Raw genomic sequence first — 17485 nt, forward strand, 5'->3', positions numbered from 1 at the left:
CTCCGGGGATATGCGGTGGTCATTCCATGACCTTTCCGCATCCTCCATATTTGACTAATCACTGCTGATAATCAAATCAAGAGTATTACTCCCTCTGGTTGCCTCTCGAACATGTTGCTGTAGCTTTTGGCATTTTTGTTTTGTTACTTTTAGCGAGACATAAGACAGGTCTAAGTTTTAGAGGATTAAAATTAACTAAGTTATCTTTGCTTCAATGGAGAATTACCTGGAGATCAGCATTTAAGGAATAGGCACAGGATATTTGAGAAGTTGAAGCTGTTTGTGCAGGGCAAGGTTTCTCAAACTGGGAAGTGCAATGCAATGTGCTATCTTCAGCAAAACTATGGATAGAATTTCTGGTCAATGGAAGAAGGTCATTTCTCCTACTCTTCCATTGAAGATTGTCGAGGGAAGAGTGGGAGAAAGTACTGAACCTTGGGGAACACCAGCATTATTGAAGAAGTTAGAAGACAGAGAGCCATCTACCATCACCTGGAGTGAGTAGTCAGAGAGAAAACTGTACACAATTACAAAAAATAGTTGGCAAACCATAAGATGGAAGCTTATTTAGAAGACCTTAATGCCAAACATGATCAAAAGCATTTGAAATGTCAAGAGCAACTGCTGGAGTTTCATCAAACTTTTCCACTGATTTGTCTGTAGATGAGTAAAAAAAAACAAAAAAAAAAAAAAAACAGAATATCACCAGTGGATCAACGCTAATGGAAACCATACTGGCGATCTTTGATCGGATGGAAGGTTTCTAGATGGTTTAAGAGTTGGCGGTTAATTGATTTCTGCATTACTTTAGAAAGAGTAGAAGTAAGTGAATTTGTCACCCTTTTCAGGAACTGACTAGATATGAGCAAATTTCCAAGCAGAAGGAAAAACACCTTTGGAATAAGAAAATTAAAAAATGTGACACAGAACAAGAGTAAGTTCGGAGCACAGGTTTTGAGAGCAAGTGGAGAAATACCATCAGGACCTGGTGCTTTCTTAGCATCAAGATTAATCAAAATCCTTCTGATGGAAGACAACAGGAAGCACTGAATAGAGTGTACTGGTAATTGTGGGAGGTTTGTTTGTTTCTTATTTTGGAGCATTAGCAACTAAGGCCATATTGCTCCAGGGATATGCGGTGGTCATTCCTTGACCTTTCCGCATCCTCCGTATTTGGTGGTGACGGGCTCGAACCCCGGTCTAATCAAGAAGCGTGTGGTACCCACTGCTGCTCCTTCCCACCTGGCTACGGAGGCGCCCATTGTGGGAGGTGGTCTACCAAGATCATCAGTACATGAGTTGGAACAAAAAATAGAATCCTAGCAGGTCAGCTTTATCTTTGGATGAAGTTGCAATGGAACCATCTGGTTTTGATAGAGGTGGGAACAGAGATGGGCAAAAGTTAAGGCCAATAGCTTTGACCAGAGACCAGAATACTCGGCTACCATTTGGACAAGATGCAAGTATTCTACTCTTAGACTGTTTGAAATCTAGTTTGGACTGATTTACAATTGTTGCAAGCTTTGGTGTAGGCAGAAAATGAACCTAGAGATTTGGATACAAGCCAATTATGATATATCGTAAAATTGGCTTGTATTGATCAAGAGAAGAATGGTGCATATATGCAACATTCTTCTCTTGAACAGTCTTAGCACATTTATTAGAAAACCAACGTTTAGATAAAGGATGAGATTTTAAGGTGGAGTGTGGAATAGAGGATTCTATTCTAAAGGATTCACTGATATGAATCAGGCGAACATTGACATCAGAAGATTTGAAACAGTAATCCGATCAAGGAAATGAAAAGAAATCTCGCAGATCATCCTATTTTGCATTCTTATAATGCTGAACAACACAAAGTTGAGAAGAGCCACAAGATAAAGGCTACATTGGAGAAGAGATCATCAGCAAGTTGTGATCTGAGGTACCTAGAGGACCACTCATCTTGACCATGTACTTAGAAGGGGTGTTTGTGAGAAAAAGATCAAGTATGTTGGCTGTGGTTAGAACTATCTGATATTCTGGTAGGTAAATGAACAATCTATGCAAGGTAATTAGTAATTGCAAAACCCTCACAGCATCTTGACTAGCTAGGTCCGTGTAACTAGAAAGCGGAAGCCAGCTGGGTTGTGAACATTAAAATCACCAAAAAAATTAACTCATTGTTAGGAAAGTTGGACTGGAGAAAGTCAAGTTTCAAAGAGAGGAAATAAAAGAGTTCTAAGTGATTAGCGGAGTTCAGTGAATGATAGAGGCAACAGATGAATTTGACAGAATGTGGTAGAGAGATTTTAAGTCAGAGAATATCAAAAAGAGGAGATTCCAAATTACTAAGTCTCTGACAGGGAATATCAGAACAGACATATGCACAAGTACTGCCTTTGAAGCGAAAGGAATCATACAGAGAATAATTCAGACAACTGAGATGAGCAGTGGTTGAATCAACAGATAACCAGGATTCTGTCAGAAAAATTATAAGGGGGTCTGGCAGACTGTAAGTGGAAATGGACATCACTGATATTAGAACCGAGACCATATTTATTTGTGAAATTAACGAGGAAGTGTTTGGCAGGTTTAGATCTTTTCACAGATAAATTTGTTCTATTGGCTTGACAATTCACGGTGTACTAAGTAGTAAGAAAAGATTGGGATGAGAAGCATTCTCTATGAATTAATGAAATTTTTGGATATTGTTTACATGTGGTAAGAATATACCCAGTTCCTTGACGTAGCGTGGCCTTGAAAAAAATTAATAAATCCAAGTTTTATAATAAAAATTAATTCAAACAAAAAATATGTTTATTTACGCTGTGCCAGTTCATGCACCTTCTGGCTGTCAATGTGACATCATGTTTTGATTCTTAGTACTAGATCTGTTCACCTATACTACACAAATAATAAGTGCATTATTAAATATACCCAACAGAAATAACTTCCTTTTAGCAGCAGCGAAAAGGTTGAGAAACAGTGGTATAAAGCAACAGCAGTAAGGGGTTGGATTTTAAGAAGAAATCAGGATGTTGCGTAATCACTTACACTGCATATGTGTAAAGTGTGGCAAAACAAAAAATAATTTTCCCCCCCTATGTATTAGTCCTTATACATCTAATCGGGACTTCATAGAAGTGATAACATAATCCATGATTACAATAAGTGATGTACACTGAATGTTGTTTGTTTTATCTTTATCAATTTTGCTATTTAATCAAATGTTAAAAATACTTGCTTTATTTTTTTTTTTTTAGAGAGGGAAATAGGGAAGGGAGAGGTTTTTTTTTTTTTTTTTTTAGGAATAGAGTTAATTGTAGCTTTATTGTTAATGAAAAGAAAAAAAAAAAAAATCATGGAATTATTTCAGTATATTTGTATATCTGCAACCGATGTTAACGTATATAGGAACAAAGAAATCGCTTGGTTTATTTTTTCAATCTAAAAAAAACTGTCAGAGTAAATTAGAAGCCTCTAAAAGAGTTTTAACAAAAAAGAGTATCGAAACCTTTCTATAATTACTCTGTTCATGCAAGTTGTGATGCTTAACAAATCAAAAATCGGACATATATAAATACATACAAAAAATGCCATTTATCAGGCTGTGGTTTATTTTATCACTCTTTTGCCATATCATAATTGACGCATGTGCAGAGGAAGTGATTATGTAAAACCAAGAGTTGTTCTTGACATATTGTGTGGGTAGTTACTGATTTTTCTTCGTACAGTTTGTGTGGTTCTTGACATCGTTATTCGGTGAAAGAAAGTACTGTATCTCTACACTGGCTGTTTTACAGTAGAGCATTAACTATATTCTAATCTTCGATTTTAATATTTTCTTTATTTATTTTTGATGGTTTATATGGATTTCCAGAAACACCACAGTACAATGCTGAGGGTAGTGGAAATTAAAAAGACCTGAGGGTAATTTAAATTGTCAAGACATGAAGGTTCCTGAACAGTGAAGACAGACAGCTAGAAGAGGTTTATACAACAGGCTGCTTATCCTGTTCTATAAGGCAATGGTTATGCCACATTTTGAGTACTGCATACAGGTCTGAAAGCCTCGTTTCAGGAAGTATGTTGGTCTGTTGGAATGGGTGCAGAGAAAGGCAGTGAGATTAGTGAGAGGAACAAAAGGATGCTCTTACTAAGAAAGGCTTCAGTTTTGCAAACTGCAGAACCTATAAACTAGTCTGCAAGAAGACCTGACTGAGGTATTTAAGGGTTTGAATGGATTCAGTAAGCACATATATTTAAATCGAGGAAGGATAGTTGCAGGATAGATGTGTAGAAATTTGCTTTTAGCCAGTGAGTAGTTGATTGTTGGAACAAACTTCCTGGTGTTGTGGAGCACTACTAATACTAAATACTGAACAAATCACTATCCTTCCAGAACAATTACCTACATAAAGGAATTAAAATTCGTTGCTCAAAGCCACAAAACTCACGTTAACTCCTGAATGTTAAAATTGTTTTTTATTAACTCTTTCCCTTTCTATAATTCCTGTTATATTGTCAAGCATATTACACATTCAAAAAAGTATTTATAAATACTAACTTCATCTGTCTACAGCACTGACAACCAATTAACGACAAAAAATGGGAAACAGTCCAAACTCGCATTGAACTGCTTTATTCATTTTCAATAATGTGAAGTGAGCAAATGCATTAAATATTAGTTACAAGTAAGTAAATAAATTATAAATATGAAACTGCTTAAAATTATCAAAGAAATTTCTAAATGTACAATAATTTTAATATTCAGGTGTGTATAATGCTGTTTTAATTTATTTATTGAAACCATTACTGAACAGGATATACTTCAGCACAAGTAAAACGAATATTATAATTCATTTCATGCACAGTTTATGGATATCACTGCTGACTATTAAAACAATCATAAACATAAGAAATCTGCTTTATTTTTGTCTTAGTCTTTTACTTTTGTAAGAAATAATGAGGTAAGAAATACTCATTACAATGTGAAAGGAAAATGAGTCAATTCAAGAAATCTAATCAAACATGACATATTATAGCTAAAAGCAGTCAAAAAAAAAAAAGGTTTCCAAAACTGCTTCTGGTGTGTGTGGTTAAATAAGGCTATATTGAAGAATATTAACAATGTAAAGATTTATCATTGAATAATATTAATTTTTTGCAACTTGTACATTTATGAAACCTTGTACATAATATTAATCTTGTACATTTATGAAACCTTGTATATTAAAAAAGAAGGCAGTTTTGAATTAAAGAGGGTTCAAATTAGTGGGGCTTTATGTATAATGCAATACTATAGGCCTGACGTAGCCCAGTGATCAGGAGCGAGAGTGCATTGTACGCATTCCTTGAGTGGACCGGGGTTCAAACCCATGACTACTAAATACGATAAATATTTGTATTGACGATTTATTGTAAACTCCACTGACTTGGTTGTTGTGCCGGAGTATAAACAGAATTTTTTTTATTTTTTTATTTACAACATTCTGTCTTTAGAAAAAAAAGACTAATAAAATTTAACTTGCAGTTTGAGAAATCTTAAATATTCTTTCAGCAGCACAGAGCAGTTATATCAAGAAATGGAAATTAGTGGAATAAGCACTTAAACCTGTGTGGAGTGTAATCTGCCTTTAATTTCTTAAAGAATTTCGGATTATTCTCAGACATTTCGTGGTACTTCCTGTATCATTTCTTCAGTGACTGTAATGATAGCAGAACAGGTAAATTATGGTGACTTGATTTACAAAAAGCTGTTAATTTGATTATGCATTTCATATTTGTGAAGGTTTAATCTTGAATTAGTTAACAAATAGCTTAAAAGTTTTAAGTAATTTTACTTTAGTTATTAATTTAGTTAATAACATTAATAATTAAAATTACATAAGTTAACATTAAGTAAATGGATAACTATGAATACTTACACTCTTGTGATGCTGTCTTTATAGAAACATTAGCCTCACATAACAAGACAGTGGGTTACAATTCATTATATTTATATGTCCTGTACTGTACTCTCAAACTAAGAATGTTTTGAACTAAAACTCCAGGGTCTCCTGGGCCAAGCCTAGATTAGTTTGTTGTTGAAGGTAAGGGTATTTAGAACGAGAATAGGGACTTGGATGTTGTAGAATTAGATATTTGTTTGGCGGCTAATCTTTGTGAGAGTCTTAGTTGTGTGGGTGGGTTCAAGGGTATGTTAGGAGGAGGATGGGGGTCTTTTATCGAGATATACAGCCAGTCCTCGTATAGCACGATAGTTGTGTTTCTAGAAACCCTCGTGCAATATGAACAACAGGCCCTATGGGAAAAATAGGGTTAGGTGCCGACCACCCAAGACTGAACACACATTTGTAACCAAAACATTACCAAACACAATAAATAATCGTAATGAAATACTTACGTATTTTATTACGACTATTACGTAATAAAATATTGCTAATGCCTTTGCTTCTATCGTAAGCAAACTTGTTTTTTGTTTGATTTTCTATCCAAACAGATGACAGCCGTTCCATCTCTTCCAATTCTTGTGTCTTAATCTAATGGATTTTAATTACACTTTGAGTTGTTCCTGCTATGAAAGTTGTTTTTATTTTCTCTGCATTCTCTGTAATTCTCGGCGTTGCCTCATTTAGGTCTGTAGCACGTGCAATATCACATGGTGTTTCATTTCGCTCAAAGCGTTTCACAATTTCATATTTTTTCTCTATCGACAGAGGCAGACTGGCCATAAGCCTTACCAGGGAAACCCCGGTTGGCCAGAGGCCGGTGTGACTCTGGCCATAAACGCTAGTATGAGGCCACTATAAATTTTCCCGGGTAAGAATTTTTGACCCAGTCCACCTGCCTCTGTTTATCGATATTGCTTTTCTTTTTCTCTCTGAATCTGTAGTGTCTTCACCAGGATGCTTCCTTTTCACACTTTTTAAGTATTTTACTCATTTTTAGGGAATAAAGCAAAATTACAAAACGAGGAGGCACGCTTGATACACATAAACAAAGCTGTGCGCGTGTACCAACTGAATAAACAACACCGTAAAGGCAGAGATACAATATTAACACCTCACATTTTACTAAAGCACATTTCTAGGGGTTACTACCATAAAACAATAAAAACAATTTCCAGTTGTGTTTCTGTTAGTGGAATCTGTTATAAACTGGTAGTAAACTTGATCTAATTGCATTTGCAATAATACCGATAGCTGGAATTGTGTGGGTTTTTACGTTATTATGGTGAAATGTGTTTCCCCTTCACTGATATAAGAAACATAAATACATTTTCAGAATCTTCTCTTCATTCCTATCGTGTTGCGTTCGGTTGAGGTGATTCTGCGTTCGACTGCCATTTCTTGTAAACACAAAGGCGAATCGTGCATAAGCTAATTCGGTTCGTGTTATATAAGATATCGTTCCCCTATTTATAAATATCGTGTATGATCGAATTCGTGTAATGTAAACACGTGTTATACGAGGACTGACTGTACTTATTTTTGTTTTTTATCTGCTGCCATACGCTGCTTTTGAAAATATGTATGTGTTTATTGTCTAGCTGTATGCCATTATTTTGGTTATTATTATTAGTAATACCAATAATGAAAGATTCTTTATATATATATATATATATATATATATATATATATATATATATATATATATATATATACAGTCTGTGTTTTCTGAGCCTGTCAGTGATTAGGACTGAGGTGTTCTTTATGTAAATCAATCGCTATAATTTACCTGTTCTGCTGTCATTAGAGTCACTGAAAAAATGGTATGGGAAGTACCATGAAATGTCAGGTTTACATGCTCATCTACACTCACGTTTACATGCTCATTATTTCACCAATTTTCAGTTTGAGAAATGTCAATTCCAGTGTCAAGTCCTACATAGTATTATTGATTATGAGAAAACACGATAAATCACTTCATTATAACATAACACTTATTTTTCTTTATAAAAAATACTATATAATAATATTGAACAATTACTTACATATGTTTTCAATAAAGCTATATCTCCCTCATCTAGAGCTGAAATAAAATCATTTAAGATCATAAGACAGTTTATCTCAAAATAAAATATGAGCTAAATAAATAGGACTAGAAGGTATAAATGCTGCAATTGATTAATAAATGATTTATCCCATTACATGATGTTATATATGTTATTAACAAATCTATAAACTTTTAATAATAAAAAAATAAGTATTCAAGTCAAGAAACACAATAAAAATTATGAACTAGTTTTAGGACAAATTCAAATGTACATAACACATTTCTGGTTAGAAGTCTCCTGGTGCATTAGATGCAATGGTCATAGTATACTAGTTCACACTAGTAACTTATGTGTACTTCTGTCTGTTCGTTGTATGCTCACTGGCTGATTTGCAAAAAATTCAGGCTAACTGAAGGAGGAAGGGGTTCCATTTCGGCCTAAGACAGGCTGACTTCACCCACAATTGAAAAGGCCTTTAAGAATTCCTCCAGTCACTGATGGGATCTGAACCCAAACCTCTGCAGCAGCATTTCTCAAACTGTGTTCCGTGAGATGTGAACAAGTGTTCCGCGAACAATCGTAATGAATAATTTAAAAAATAAAATAAATAAATTTTGCATATTTGTAGCGGACACCACTTTTGTATCATTATAATTTTTAACATTATTTTTTTTTCGGTTATTAATAAACTGGCATAGACTAATAATCGAATAGCACGCGGAAGACTTTATTTTGGCGGACTTTGCATAGAAAAGTATGCGTAGAGGTAATGCCATCTACGAAAAAGTAGCAATGCAGTGATCGAATATACCACCCATATGCGATTTAGCCTGGAGTACACGGGTTGAAGGAGAGGGGGAAGCGAACCAATATCATAACTAAACTCACTTCCTTGTTTAAATTTTTTTTGATAATTATCAGTATTTCGAAATACTATTATTAAAATAAATGACCATGGATTTGTGGTTGAAAAAAGAAACTTTAAAACGAGAAGCAAGTACTTCTAGTAGTGCAACTGTGGTTGATGAAAATGAACACAATATTTTCACACTTCAAAGTGAGGATGAACAATCGCAGCCTTTTGTTCCCCAAAAATCCGAATTGAAAAAAAAAACAGGAACAAACTAATAAAAGACCAAAACGAAAGTATAATGACAGTTATTTGAATTTCGGCTTTACATGTATTAGAAATAAAGATGCTCCTGATGCACAGTGCATCGTATGTAATAAAATATTACAAACAGTTCTTTGGCTAAACTCCCGCTAAACTTGTGTTTCGTAAGTGTTCCGTCAATATACTGTGAGATGAAAAGTGTTCCGTGACTAAAAAAGTTTGGGAAACACTGCTCTACAGATAAGTGACAAACCCACTATACTATCATAGAGGACCTTATGCTAAAATAATCCTGGAAAAATGAAGTTTTCTTACTTTGTGTTGCTTTTATCAATACTAACCTCATAATCTGAACTCAAAAAAATTATCGAATAATATTCTCATTTAGTCTATAAGATATATCTCAAAAGCTGTCTTATGCAATGAAGTCCTGAGCCTAGATTAAATCAGGATGATACTAATAAAAATACTTCTGCAGCTTCAACCACCTCTGAGGATCCTTGTGTGACACTTACAGATTCAAATGAAAATACTTTTATTCTCAATGGATGCAGAAGTAATTTCTTTCCTGACCTGGGTTTCCCACATATTCCTTAATGAATAGAAGTAGAGTTGAACCTCAAATTCAGCAATCAATTTCATCACTATTTTTATGAAAATGGAAAAATATGACAGACTGGTGGAGGAGTGGCAAATTTAATTCTATGTCTGGTAATTTGCCTAAGCAGCAGATCAGAGCTGGTTATGCAGGATGGATATTTCACCTCAGTACAGAGGCAAAATCAAAATGACTCCACTTTGTTTGACATGCCATGCCACCGGCATAATTTATGCCAAAGCCACTATGGCAAAGTATGGAAACCAATATAATTTTAAAAAGAATTTTGGATCCAAAAGCAGATTTATTCAAAAAATGTTAATTTAATAGTATTATAATGCTTGTAGTGTCAACACCTCACACAACCATTCCAGGGTTAATTACACTGCCCAAAAGAAAAAGAATGTGGCCACGAGGAACATGATGGCTAAAAATGGACATACTAGAAGTGATTGATCACTTCTAGCTTTTTAGGCTCATAGCAATAATTAAAAAAAAAAAAAAAAAAAAATAGATACAGGAAAACAAAATAGAGCACTGAAAGAAAAAAAAAATGAGAATTTTTTTAAACAAGCAACTGTCTACTTTTTTCTTTGCAGTGATTTGCACAGAAATATGCATTTGTTCTGTAACTTTCACAGTGCCGATTTCTGCTTCCACAGAAACCGAATGCTATAACAGAAAACTATAAAGGTTAAAAAAAAAGAACAAATGCAACTAGTAAGAACTGCATTTACAGTAAGAAAGAACCAATACAGTTGTCTTTGAGAAGATCATATATCTATTTGATACAAGATGTTGCAGGTGTCCTGTGGTAGTGCTACCCATGCATTGTATAATGTGTATTAATTAGGTGTTGCTAATGCAAAGCTGTGTGTATGCGCACGCGCGCACACGCACACACACACACACACACACACACACACACACACACACACATATATATACAATTGAATTCCGATTATCCAAAATTTAAGTTATCCATAAAATATTATTTCACCATTTTTCCAAATAATTCAGGAAAGCTTCACTGATTTCTTTACCCATGTATAGTGCTGATTACCTTGTTTGCACATCACCCAGAAATTAATAAATTTATGCCACGTTTGTTTGTTTGTTATTTGGTTTTTAGGAGCATTAGCAACTAAGGCCATATTGCTCCGGGATATGCGGTGGTCATTCCTTGACCTTTCCGCATCCTCCGTATTTGGTGGTGACGGGCTCGAACCCCGGTCTACTACGCACTGCTGCTCCTTCCCACCTGGCTACGGAGGCGCCTTTATGCCACGTATAAACAACAAAGCTTCCTCATGAGTTGACCAAATCTTTTCAAATTTAAAGCGATTCATTATTCAGAAAGCACTTGCTGATAAACTACAAAAATATGGGAAGCAAAGGAAATAAAGTATTAAGTGGAAACATTGCAAGACCTTTTAAAAGTATTGAAAAAAAAAGCAAAGAAAAAAAAAAGCATTTCTAGTCAAAGTGGGGTTGACGCCTGTGGTGAGCATTGTGTTTCGTCTTATATCATAACACAGCAACAATGCATCACTAAATGAAGACTCATGACACCACAGAACGGGAACAATTAACCATGTCGGTGTTGTTGAAATACTGGCAGTCTTGTTGTGTTTAAAGTCAGAAAGATCTTAATGCCAACCCATTGTTCCTTGCAGACACTCAAAAACTGATTGCCATGTATGTGCAAACTACAATCTTATATCAGCTGTTCCTGACTTTGAATCTTCAGCTTCACAGATCAGTCCATTCGTACACAAGGGGGAAGGTGTTGCTAATGCAAAGTAAACTCAGAGAGAGAGAGAGAGAGAGAGAGAGAGAAAAATACAGGGGCTCTCATCTGGTGAGTATGGACTTGGCACACCCAGGGTCCTGAGCTGGATATCATTATTCTTCTCTTTCTTGGTGATTCCCTTTTACTTTCTCTCTCTCTCGTCTGGTACAGCATAAGCTTTAGGCTTCCGTATACCATATGGCTAATAATAATAATAATAAATGGGTGTTTGTTATTGTTATTTGGTTTTTTTTTTAGGAGCATTAGCAACTAAGGCCATATTGCTCCGGTGATAAGCGGTGGTCATTCCCTGACCTTTCTGCATACTCCATATTTGGTGGTCATAGGCTTGAACCCCGGTCTAATCAAGAAGCGTGTGCTATGCACTGCTGCTCCTGCCCACCTGGCTATGGAGGCACCAATAAATGGGTGCATGTGCGTGTGTTGCATAATTAATAAATGAAACTGATGAAAGCTAGTATTAAACCATCTCCAGCAATCATTTTTAAAAGGCAGTTACTGCTAAAGGGCCAAAACTTTTCTGAATAAAACTTATTTATTATTCCACTGGGCTGTCCAAAATTTAGATCTGAAAACATAGACATAACAAATTTTCCATGATATCTATTCATGGAAATTGTTCCAAGCACCCATGGTATCTGGATGACCAGAATATATCATAAAAATAAACAACATACTATTAGTCGAGCAGAAAGACAATCAAGGATGATCATTATGCAAAATGGCTATTTGGGGGCTTTATATGAGGGGGGGGTATCAAAAAGTTCATACCCTGATCTAGATTAAACATTAGCAGGAAGATGCTATTTTTAATATGTTGTCTACATATTCATACGATGGAAAATTCTGCCCACACCAGAGGTGGAGGCCGGAATCTGAGAAAGGACACTATGGTTGACAAAGTGGAGTATCAAGCAGTGATCAATTTCCTGCATTTGCAAGGGCAAGAACACTCAGAAAATTGACAAAGAAATGAAAGCTGTGTGTGTGGGCAGAATTGTCCATCCTATAACACTGTAAAAAGTGAAAACGGGAGTTCCAGTGTGGTCATACAAGTGACTTTGACGAGCCAAAAGAAGGAAAGCCACCAACATCCACAAAGAGTGAGACAGTTGCAAAGGTTGAGTAGCTGGTGCTGAGTGACAGACATGTGACAATTCATTTATTGCAAATGCAGTGGGAATTAGTTATGGTCTGCCCACAGCATTTTACATGACCACCTGCATATGTCTAAGGTCTCCACAAGATGGGTTCCAAGATTGCTGACACCTTTGCAGAAGCAATGTCGAATGCAATGTTCTCGCCAACTGTTGGATTTATGTAATGCAGATGTTGAGAACTTTTTTGATCCACTGGTGACAAATGACGAATGCTGGGTGTGCAATGAAGAAACCATTGCATGGACACCGCTTTGATTCGTCTCAGGAAGTCATCAATGAAGTGGAATTGTGTTTTCAGGCAAAAAGTGCAGACTTTTTGAAAAGAAAAGGATTAAAGTTCCACCTTTCTATGGCTATTATTTCTAGGTAAGAGTACGAACCTTTGGATACCCCCTTGTATATGGAAAGAAAGTCTGCTTTCTTCCAGAAGAGTTTTTTGCTATTATTAGTAGTCATTACCCCCAAGATCAACAATTAAATTCAATGAACGGTGGGCCTATAAAGGCATTTCTGATTTTTTTAGGATCAGTATTGACAAATTTTACAAGAAAGTAAGCTTACATACATTCTTGGCCAAGACAACTTCCCATATCACTTGTCTGTCTACTCTAATATCTTGTCTAATTACTCCTCAAATTTATTCACACTCCCACATCCACAACACCAGTTGGAAGTTTGTTCCAACTATCCTCTGGCTGACAGAAAATTTCTGCAAATCTATCCTGACACCATTCTTCCACAATTTAAATTCATGCCTCCTTTGTGTGTTGTCACTCTCAGCTTATTCAATCAATTCATCATAGGTGCCACTTTCCAGACTGTACAATTTGCAGAACAAGACTTTATTGGTAAAAGCACCTGTTTGTTTCCCTCGCTAATCGTGTCGCTCTTCTCTGCATCTGTTCCAACAGATCCACATCCTTTCTAAAATAAGGCTGCCAGACCTGTATGCAACAGTAAAGATGTGGCCTTGCCATTGCCTTATACAGAAAAATAATTACCTCCTTATCTCTGCTGACAAATTCCTGTATATCAATGACAAAACCCTATAAGTTGTCCCAGCAGCCCATCTGTACTGCTTAGAGAACTTCATATCTGCCTGCACAAATATCCTCAGGTATTTTTTGTTCTCTACAACCTTGAGTGTGGTACCATACAGTTGGTATGTTATTTGGGGATTACTATTAGTTTTATGCAGTACCCTGCATTTTTGCCAAACTTCAATTGCCACTTTTCAGCCCATCTGTCTAATTTTTCCAGATCTCATTGGAGCAGCATACCTACCCTGAGAGCTGTCAATTTACCCCCCCTGCCAACTTTTGTATAAATTTTTTTTTTTATAATTTCATTAAAGATATATATATATATATACACTCTGCAAAAAATCTGTCAGAAAAAGAAATCCATAAAAATTGACAACAGGATCCAACAGTACAAAAACAGTTTAAAAAAATGGAATCTAGTGTATATGGAAACCAACAAAAACCAGGTTTTACTGGCTAATGCACCAAGTAACGAGCATTAGTAACGGGCATTAGTAACGGGCCTGACTGCAAGTTTAGCTATTAAATTTCCAGGTCTCCCACCCATAAAGTCCAGCCCATAAGGTTCTAATACCCCCCCCCTGCAAGATTGGCTCATCATATATGTCATGGTTATCTAGGCAAAAAAAAATAATAAATAAGGGGGGACTGAGTGAAACTTTTCATTACTATACATTATTATTATTAGCCATATGGTGCAAGGAAGCCTGAGGCTTATGCTGCGCCAGCCAAAAAAAATTTCTGAGTTAATCATTGGGAAGGAGAGAGAGAGAGAGAGAGAGAGAGAGAGAGAGAGAGAGAGAGAGAGAGAGAGAGAGAGAGAGAGAAGAGAAAGAGAGAGTCCAAAGTAGAAGGGAATCACCAAGAAAGAGAAGAGTGATGATACTCAGCTCAGGACCCTGGTTGTGCCAAGCCCATACTCACCAGATGTGAGCTCCTGGGGTTTACTTGTATGGTAATGAAATACTATGTACAGTAGAGCGTCAAAAATCCAAACATCAATAATCTGAAAGAGCCAGCATTATTTTTTTTTATGCTGGTGCCATAAAATAATTACAGAAAGCACCAGTTATTGTGATTGCCTCTGCGAATTGAATTTGATTCTATTAAATGGCAATTGCAATAAGCGAAAATCACAGGAATATTATCCACAGGCTATAAAAATGAAGATATAAAGCACAAATTTATACTTTTGTTTACCACATCAGTTAACAAAATTAAATGATACGTGAAAATCAGAAGAATATTATTCACACGGTAGCAAAATAAAAATAAATTTATGCTTTAATTAATTAATATATATACAGTACTAACGAAACATAACAATTTGTAATTTGTTATTCAACACACTTCGTAATTTAATATTTCTGTTCACTGACATTTTTTTTTTTTTTTTTGGGGATATAAAATCTAAAGCAGGAAAAAAAGACAAGTATCAATCAATAACAAAGAACATGGCATGCATAAATTGCAACTAACACATACACGCAAGTGAGATGGGGATTAAAAAGTTTATGAAGTTCAGATACAGGAATGAAGAGATTCTGAACACGTGCAGTTTTATTTTACCATACTGCAGTTATGGTCTTTTTCTTCATCTTTTAAAAGGAAGCAGAAATTTTTAACAATTAAATCAAAGATTGAGATTTTAAACAGACTTCCAAAGGGAGAAAGTGGGTCTTCTTTAGCAAGGTTTTACAAGGTTGGAAAGTCAACCATAACAGAAATGAAACACAAGGAAAAAATTTTGAAATTTGTATCAAAACTTGATTCAGATGACAGTGCAAAAAAAAAAAAAAAAAAAAAGAGAAAAACTGAGACCATCTAATGACTCACCCCTCAAATATGCTGTTTGTTGCTGTTGTAGTTTGGGTTCTGGAAGCATCGGTGACTAAGGCCATACTGCCCAGTGTATACTATCTGTATATTGCGTGTTGTGTGGTCTATTTTCTGTTTGCCTGATGAAAAACCCAAGCTTCCAGGAAAAAGACTGACTAACTCAGCCATGCTGTGAAAAATGACCCATAAAAATTCCTCCCCTCCCATTATCGACGGGTCTCGAAATCAGGTCTTTTACATTCGGGATGGGGAGGATGGTGATGCTACCAACTGTGTTACCCACGAGGGCTAGGTATGAGCAACAAACTAAATGCTGTCCAACTCCACTACTCTTGCTGAAAAGAGTGAGCAATCTGGCAGCAAAGAAACAAAGTTCGAAAATGGTACAGCTAAAAATAAGAAATTATTTTCGTTAAAGGCCTATACATAGGTGTTATTGTGGCTGAAAGTTCCATTTGTTATGTTACCTACGAATAAATATACGTAAGTACAACTTGGTTTTTATTTTTAAACTTACTAAACCTTTTTTTGTAGTCTCTTGAAATTCCGAACTACCCCCGGTCCCAGGTAGTTCGGATTATCAATGCTTTACTGTATTTTATTACCGTACAAGCTCTAGTTTACAGTACTATGTATTGTAAACAAGAACTTGTACAGCAGTGGTTCCCAAACTACTGAGATCTACGGATCCTTTCAAAAATCAAAAAGTTCACGGAACCCCTTCAAAAATCAAAAAAAAAACTTTGCTGCCCCCAATATATAACATATATATATGCATATACATATAGACAAAAATGTTATTATTTGTGTATTTGGTAGGGGAGATGAGATATCAGGTGTAATAACCATGGAAGAAGTGAGAGAACCTGTATGCTAAAACAACTTTTTAACATACAGGTTCTCTCAATTCTTCCATGGTTATTACACCTGATATCTCAACTCCCCTACCAAATAATAACCTTTTTGTCTATTTTTCATTATGGGTGCCGGTTTTCTCTACGTTTACCATTGTATCCCGGATCCATAACCCAGACTTATATACAGTATTTTAATTTTTCATTCCTGTTTACTAAGACTTTCAGTAATTTCATTGCATAGAGGGAGTATAAAAATGATGCATACGTTGCTTCCCCACCATGCCTAACATGTCCAGACGAAATACAGTAGAAAATAAATTCTTAGATATGTCAAAGTTTCAGATCGCAAGATTGCTATATTTCGGAGATTCCATTATACCATGATATTCAAAATCTGCTTTGTCATTACAACGATACCTTTGATATCTTCCTCTTTCTCTTCTTTTTCTTCCTTTTTCATCTTTCGCATATCATCCCCTAAATAATCAGGCATCGGAATTTTGAAATTATGTCACCAAAATTAATGAATTTCTAAAAATAAATACAGCAAGATTAAAACAACTTCAGTATCCGCTACACGCACGTCTACGGACTAGTAGATGTTTCATGATACTACTGGGCGAATTGATTTTCAGCAAAATCCACATCCCTCTATATCCAATTCCTTCCTTCTCTCTCAAAACAATTAAAAAAAAAAATATATATATATATATATATACACATACACATAAACAATAATTTTAACATTAACTTTAATCTTATCATGATCTTAGCTTTAGCTGTGATTTTAATTTCATTTAAATTATTATTATCATTAGCCATATTAGGGTGCATGGAAAGCCTGAGGCTTTCCATGAGCCCTAATATGGCTAATAATAATATTGGTGCAGCATGGAAAGCCTCAGGCTTCCATGCTGCACCAACCAAAAAAAAAAAAAATCCCTGTGTGAGAGAGAGAGAGAGAGAGAGAAGTAGAAAAGAATCAACAAGAAAGAGAAGAATGATGATATCCAGCTCAGGAAACTGGGGTTGCCAAACCTGGGTTCACCAAATGTGAGCCCCTGGGGTTTGTGATAATTG

At 35.5% G+C, this 17485-nt stretch overlaps 1 protein-coding gene across 1 annotated transcript in view; it reads right to left on the reverse strand.

Moving 5' to 3' along the window:
• Rpt1 (26S proteasome regulatory subunit Rpt1) overlaps window positions 1-17048 on the reverse strand; it is a 108995-nt gene extending 91947 nt beyond the window's left edge. The window contains exons 1-2 of the mRNA XM_090383450.1: window positions 16823-17048; window positions 7979-8016 (exon numbers count right to left, since the gene is read on the reverse strand). Coding sequence (XP_090239576.1) covers window positions 7979-8016; window positions 16823-16898 — 114 coding nt within the window. The 5' untranslated portion in view covers window positions 16899-17048. The remainder of the gene's footprint in view (window positions 1-7978; window positions 8017-16822) is intronic.
• Between the last annotated feature and the right edge of the window lie 437 nt (window positions 17049-17485).

Source organism: Mastigoproctus giganteus, chromosome 10 (genome assembly GCF_048544385.1).
Source record: "Mastigoproctus giganteus isolate SK-2022 chromosome 10, ASM4854438v1, whole genome shotgun sequence".
NCBI lineage: Eukaryota > Metazoa > Arthropoda > Arachnida > Uropygi > Thelyphonidae > Mastigoproctus > Mastigoproctus giganteus.